At 40.4% G+C, this 7,315-nt stretch overlaps 1 protein-coding gene across 2 annotated transcripts in view; it reads left to right on the plus strand.

The window, feature by feature from the left end:
- The window catches only part of SMAD1 (SMAD family member 1), a 43,548-nt gene extending 36,542 nt beyond the window's left edge, over positions 1-7,006 (plus strand). For both annotated transcript variants that reach the window (XM_084205030.1, XM_084205031.1), the window contains exons 5-7: positions 1,767-1,988; positions 3,981-4,237; positions 5,615-7,006. In XM_084205030.1, coding sequence (XP_084061156.1) covers positions 1,767-1,988; positions 3,981-4,237; positions 5,615-5,758 — 623 coding nt within the window. In that variant the 3' untranslated portion in view covers positions 5,759-7,006. The remainder of the gene's footprint in view (positions 1-1,766; positions 1,989-3,980; positions 4,238-5,614) is intronic.
- The last annotated feature ends 309 nt before the right edge of the window (positions 7,007-7,315 follow it).

The raw sequence follows: 7,315 nt of genomic DNA on the forward strand, positions 1-7,315 counted from the left end.
CAGACCTGTGCATGTGTGTCTCTCTCCCAAAATGTGTATTATAGAATTCCTCTAACACATTAGAGATGACAAAGAAAAGAGGGTTTATATTTTTCTTCTTGCTCTTTATAATTCAGCCATTTCAAAATAAAAATTATATATTGATATTTTTCTCTTCTAGTAGGTTAATGCAATGGATTTTCCTCTCTGTCTCTTCATTAAAAAGAAAGACTTTTAGGAAGCTTCACATGTTTATTATTCATATGTATGCTGTGATACCATGACTTGAAAAAAAATCTGCAGCAGGTTGTAGAAGAAAAGTTTTTACTGTGAACTTACTGCATCATTTTTTGTTGCAAACTTTGTAGAAGCGTGTTCTTCATGGTGATTTGTTAGTCTTAAGAGATTTGATTGAACAAGCTGCATCCTGTCAATGAAGTTGGGTAATTTCCATTGTTGGCCCATGCTGGGAATAGAGAGACTAAACGCACCTGCTCTGCATGACTTAAAGCAAATGTGAGGAAGTCAGTATGAAATCTGTGTGAGAGAGATATGATTAATTCTGTAAGAATGGCCAGCTGGCAAGATTTCTTCCTGACTTTGAGAACTGGGGCAAAGCTGCAGCTTTGATAATTGCTGGCATCTTTGTGGGAATTAAAAATGTAGCAACCTCTTAATAATAATTAGACTGTTTTTTCTTCTTTTTTTTTTCTTCTTTCAACAGTGATGTGAAGGGATAGAAAGTGCCAGATTATCAGGAAAGATCAGCTTTTTACCAGTGTTTTTAAGCAAGTTATTAGCAATAAATGCTATGCTCAGAAGTTTTGCCATAGTGATGTAGGATGTGTTACCCTGCTCTTGATTATTTGCCACCTTTTGTATCTACTGTGCACTGCTGTTTGTGGGGGACTTGGGTTTTTTATTTTTGTAACAGAAACTCATAGTGGTGTGATCTGGGAACAGAGGAAAATATAAATCTTGGAGCTGGGAGAAGGAAACCTCTGGCCATAAAAAACAAGTTTTCCCATATTACCAGTCTGATTTTCATTTTAGCGCTTTGCCCTGTAGTGGGATCTGCAAAATTAGTGTTTCATCAGCAAGTCCAACTTTTCTAGTCTTAGTAGTGAAATAGTGTCCTTCATTTAAAAGAAGGCACGCATAAAGCAGCTACAACCCCTCAGTAGCCTCCTTTTATTTGGGGCTGTGCTTCATGTATGTTCTGCAGACAAATGTCAGTCTCTCTCAGGTGTTTTGAAGTCTCCTACCATTCTCCCAAAAACACAGGAGAAAGATTTGTTCATGCTCTGAATGCTGAAAGATTGATCTGCTGACTGTATATTTAAGCTGCCTTGCTGTACTTCTTTGTAAAGTGAGAAATGGTCTGCGATGCAGTCGTGTGATGCTGTTTCTTCCTGTTGCTGTGCGACTTTGCAGTAAGCAAACAGGTGACTTGTAGTTAGTTAATAAAACGAACTGAAGTAGAAATCCCTCTACTGAGTAGGAAAGAAAGCTGAGTTGTAGAGTTACAGCATTTCTCTGCTGTCTAGGGCTGCACTGTAGCATGTTGTAAGAAAGTGGGGCGAGGATACTGGGGCACTGCTTTGGACATGCCCAGGAGTTTTATATACTTGTCTGTTCATACCTAGTACCAGCCTTTGTCTCTTTTGAGTCTTGAATTGAAATTATTTCACTCTAGGTAGCCCAGATCTGCTGGGTTAGGACTCTTTTCTCCTCGAGCCAGTGCTGCAGCACTGTTAGGCTGTAAGGTTTCCATTGTGGCTTTGCAGATGTCCAGGCCGTCGCTTACGAAGAGCCGAAGCACTGGTGCTCCATCGTCTACTACGAGCTGAACAACCGCGTTGGGGAGGCGTTCCACGCGTCCTCCACCAGCATCCTGGTGGATGGCTTCACTGACCCCTCCAACAACAAGAACAGGTTCTGCCTGGGGCTGCTCTCCAACGTCAACCGCAACTCCACCATTGAGAACACCAGGCGGCACATTGGCAAAGGTGAGTTTGGGATCTGGCAATCCATTCTGGGTGGGGGTGGTGTTTCCCGAGACATGACAGCCTGGGCCACTTCCCTCAAGAGTAAACTGCTCTTCCCTAGCATGTGGGAGAGGTGCTTGTGTTGGTAAACATATAATTTTCTGGCCTAGTCTTATAAACAAAGTATTGTTCCTACCTGGTTTGTAATTACAGGAAGCTTTTACCCTTAATCAATTTTTATTTGCCTGAAGGCTATCGAAATCTAAATTAGAGGTTAAGGCAGTTTGTCTAATGAAATGTCTTGATTTATCTTGATTATTGCTGTATATGGAAATCCAAATTGTGGTTCTTGGCACCAAATGTTTTAGCTAGCCTTAGTTCTAACATAAATTAGCTATCCTAACATGTATTTTGGAAGATAACCTGCTAAAACAGTTTATTCCAAATGCATTTTTCACAGGCTGGTGATTTTTTCAGTGGGAATTTTGTGCTTCCCTTCTATGTCTGTGACAGTCTTGCAAAAGAGAAAATCTTCACCTTAATGCCTGACTATTTAATACAGTCCACTTTTCTGAGAACTCACCTGTAATGCAAATGGCAGGCAAAGCTGATGTTGCCCTCTGCAGTGCGCCATTCCTGCAAAGCACATTTTTTAGGTATTTACATTTTTAGTAAACTGTAAATTTTCTGAGACAGTTGAGGGTTCAGCATGCCCAAGCAGTGGGGTAGATGTGCCAGTTCATGAAGAGGAGGAAAAAACTGAAGCTGAAGAGAACTGTCAGATCCTCAAGTCTGAGCCCCGAGTCTGGAGAGCTTTTCTCTTCATGAGAACTGGTGCAGCTCTCAGTAGTGCACCACACCTGTGTTATGCCACTCAAGTGTTAATACTTCTTCCTTCTTTTCCTCCCCATCCATCTTCCCAAGTATCAGGATATTTATTTAACACCTCATTCATTTTTCCTGTTAGGAGTAAGCCAGCTGCAGGCAGAGTTCTGCTGAAGCACTTAACTGCGTGTGTACCAAAGCAGAGCGTGGGAGAGACAAGGATGCAGTTCAATAAGTAAAGGCATACAAGTAATGGTGATGTAGAACTGTTAGTCTTTGAGAAAGGAGGAGTAAATCCCAAACTTGAAGACATAGCCATAAATGTTTTTGCAGATCAGGTGGGAGTATGTATCTACCCACACAGTTAGTGGCAAAATCTTACATGACAGAGCACAGTCAAGGCTTTCTTACTGGACTGCAGTCGAGTTTTCTAATTCTTCGTGTTCGCCTCTGTAATTTGTGACATTGGGGGAGGTGATAGGTTTAAGTAGCAAATAAACCATTTTTAAACAGAGAAGGTAAATTTTCTTGCTTTCTCAAAACCTTTAGAATTGACTTCTACTGACACAAAGGTTCTCTGTATGTTACTTTTTGGGGGCTTTGCTGCTGTGGATGACAGGTGAAGGAGCAGGCACTAGATGGGGAGAGGACTGTAAAATTGGTGTGTAGCCTCATTTGGCAGATAGGTCTGAGGAATACAAAGGCCTTTTTTTCCCCACCTAGTTTTCTGGATTTAAAGCTAGCTGACACAACTCAGGCTACCCAAATTAGCATTCAAGACTTTTTCAAAGAATCGAGCTTGGGGCTGCTTTAGTATCTACAAATGATGCAGCAGGTTTCTGCTCTCTCTGCTTGCATTCCCAGTTACTGCTTCACTTAAATATAATGAGAAAAAGTTCAAGTGGTCAGGTTGTCCAATGGAAGGCATCAAAACTACTGTGCTTGCTAGTTTGGTGTTGTTGAATACACAACATGTTGATTCCCCATACATACATACATACATACATACATACATACATACATACTCTTCTTTCAGATTGCCTGCTGATGAAAGAGAAAAGTAAAAATGAAGACAGATGATACTCTGATATGTAATTAAGGTTTATCTCTTTGAACAGAAGCCTATCTCTGTGGAGACAGAGCATGAAAACAGACACAGAGTGTGAATTTGCCACCTTCTCCTCGCAGGTGTCCATCTCTACTATGTTGGAGGGGAGGTGTACGCAGAATGTTTGAGCGACAGCAGCATCTTTGTGCAAAGTCGGAACTGCAACTACCACCACGGGTTCCATCCCACCACAGTCTGCAAAATCCCCAGTGGCTGCAGTCTGAAGATTTTCAATAATCAAGAGTTTGCTCAGCTCTTGGCTCAGTCTGTGAACCATGGCTTTGAGACGGTGTATGAGCTTACTAAGATGTGCACTCTCCGAATGAGTTTTGTAAAGGTATGCGGGCAATTTGCTTGAGATTATTTTGTAAGCAAAGTAAATATTTTTTCTTAATGCAGTGATTTTCAATGGTCCAGTAAGTCCCTTCACTAGCCTATTAATGGCTGTTTAATTTTAAGTATGGAATTGCTTGTTAAGTCTAAGACCGATCTTGGTGAAATGAAGTATTTGTGGACAGAAAACCATCTGACCCACATACTTAGAAAGCTTGAGGTGACTTACAGAAGATGTTTCTTCACATAAGTCCTCTATATCTTGACCAGCAACTCCCAAATTACGAGCTGCAGTCATTATTTAGAATAATATGCCATACCCTTCTATTCTAGGAAGGCATGCAAGGTCAGGATTTGTCATGTGGCTGTTGTGTGTCAGCATAGGTACTAATATGAAAGGGCTGGTCCTTAAATGAAAGTAATCAAAGAGGATGGTGGTATGCTGCAGTCTTCTCCATGATGGGAGGAGGAGAACTTTCAGATGTGTTAAGACAGAGGTTCCTAAAATGGAATAGGCTGTTTACATCTCTGCATCCATTGCCTAGACAGTCAAACAGGAACTCTTGTGTATTGGAAGTTGCACAGCACAGTGTTCAGAGCTGCTGCCAGCTGTGCTGGGAGCTGGGAAATCCCTTCATTAGGGATTAATTTAATACAGAGCAGACCAAACTGTACCCGCAGATGTCATAGTCTACTCTTCAGACCTGCCGCAAAAAAGGTTCACTTACAAAAACAATTTTGAATGTTTTAAATATCTCTTCATATCTTTGGTAATTACTGTAACAGAACAGGTATGAGCTGGAACAAAACCTGTCTTAAGTAGAAAAACAGCCTGATGAGGGATGACCATGCCTTCTTTCTCCAAGGAGGAAGGCTTCTGACTTAATGCTCCGTTTATCATCCCCATCCTGAGAATGATACTTTGGTTCTTGTTAGACAGATGCCTCATCCCCATTTCCACATCAGTCTTATCACTTCATCTTTTAATTTTTTTGATCTGCTTGGCAGCATTTCCACCCAATTTGTTCTATTTTCAGTCTTGGCAGAGAAGATTTGAATATCCCCCTCTTCAGAGGCTTTATAGGGACCTCAGGCAGCTGGCAGTGATGAATGGGGAAATTTTGCACTGCTACAGGTCTTGTCTTTAAACACCTCCATTCCAAGAGATCTGAAATTATACTTTTCCAGAATTATGATTTTTTTAGCTTCTGATTTGTTTGTTGAAATGTGATAATAGTTGGTGGGTGCTATGGGTGCTGTGCCACCCTGCTGATAATAACTGTTGAAAGCTGTTTTGGTAAGAAGTACGCTTTTCACACATTTAGTCCTATGATATAAGGTGATTTGTTTTTTCTTTCCCCACTTATGATTCTATTTCCAGGGTTGGGGAGCTGAATATCATCGCCAGGATGTAACGAGCACTCCATGCTGGATAGAGATACATCTCCATGGTCCCCTTCAGTGGCTGGATAAAGTACTTACTCAGATGGGCTCTCCTCATAATCCTATTTCTTCAGTGTCTTAAAAGGTCCCAAGCTCCTGCATTTTGGAAACAGTTGAGCCTTGCATGTACTTGAAAGATGTATGAGTCAGACACACGTTTTTATTTTTTTTCCCCCCCTCAGCTGGCAACAGCTGAAAAAGAGCCATGAAAACACTTGACTTCTGTGACCAACTGCTGGGTTCAGAAAACAAAGATAAATAAACCCCTTTGACATACTGTTGGTATAAAGAATTTTAGTTTACATTGTAATGTACTGTTGCGGAGTTGATTTACAGGGCTTAGTACAAGAGGGACAACAGAGCCAAAGCCAAACTCAGTGTGCTGGACAGAGTTCCCGAAGGATTTTCCTGCAGCCGTCACTCTTAAGGTTCTCCTTCCTTACATTCAGCACTCACTGGTTTCCCCCACGTCCTCTGGAGCTGAGAGTGGATGTTGGCCAAGTCTGCTTTTTGCAGCCTCTCTTCAGTACTACTTGGAAACATTACACTGTTCTCTTTAAAAGTAAAAGAAAGCATAAGGTTTAATCTCAATAACTGTGTGCTATCTCTGAAATTGTGTCCTGACCATACTGCTGTAAGAATGTTAGGTATGTTCTTTTCCTAAATGTATGTATGGTGTATTTGAAAGTTTAGAAGTTAATTAGATTTAGACCATAAAGGAATTAGGAATATTTGAAGGGGGGGAGGTGGGAGTGGGAGGGGAAAATGACAGCTGAAATGTAGAATATATTGTAAACATAGCGTGTTAGTTTAAACTGAGGTCTGAATTTTGTTGTGCATTTTGTTTTCATAGTGGCTTCATCTTGTTAGTTCTGACTATTTTTGCCTCTTCCCCCAAAGCAATTGTGCAGCTTCTTTTACCCATGAAGAGGACAAAATTATTAATTACTGCAGTTTGAAGGCTGTAGCTCTATGTATTTCAAGACAAATTTGTACAGAGTGCTCTTTAACCATTGAGCAGTTTTATACAGTTTATGTAACAAAAGTAGGCTTTTAATTTTGTGAGAGAATCTTGTTTTGCCAAACCTAGTAACTGTTAATTGTCTGGAGGACTTCAGTATCCCTGTGGGGGGTCTATTTCAAACTTTAAAAATATATATATTTTTAAATTTTTTTTGCTTGGTTTATTTTCTTCTCTTTGCTCTTTTATATTCATGTAAGCTGTAGTACTTTCAAGTACTTTTATTCCAAAACTAGTGGGTCCTCTTTACTGGAAATTTTGAATAAAACCTGTTGTTACTGCTTACATTTGATTAAAACCTTGTCTTGTCCACTTCTTAGCAGACTCTTAACAAACCAGATAAAGGTGTGCTCTTGGAGGAGGAACCACTAGAAATGAAGATGTGCTGAGCTTAGATGTAATGATTAGTACAGGTCAGTAGCCCTGCTAAACTCAGGAGCAAGGGGAGGCTAAGCAGCAGAGCTCATTGTGTGTTCAGCCAGACACAGAATTCATCTGTCTGTCTCTGTAATGAGTAATTGAGTGATAGCCCTTTTTGGAGTATGAGTCAATGCCACCTTTTTCTCTTCTTTTTTCTCTTTTTTTTTTTTGATGCTTTTGTTAAAGTTAATTCCACAG

The sequence above is a fragment of the Fringilla coelebs genome (assembly GCF_963513975.1).
Source record: "Fringilla coelebs genome assembly, chromosome: 4".
Classification (NCBI taxonomy): domain Eukaryota; kingdom Metazoa; phylum Chordata; class Aves; order Passeriformes; family Fringillidae; genus Fringilla; species Fringilla coelebs.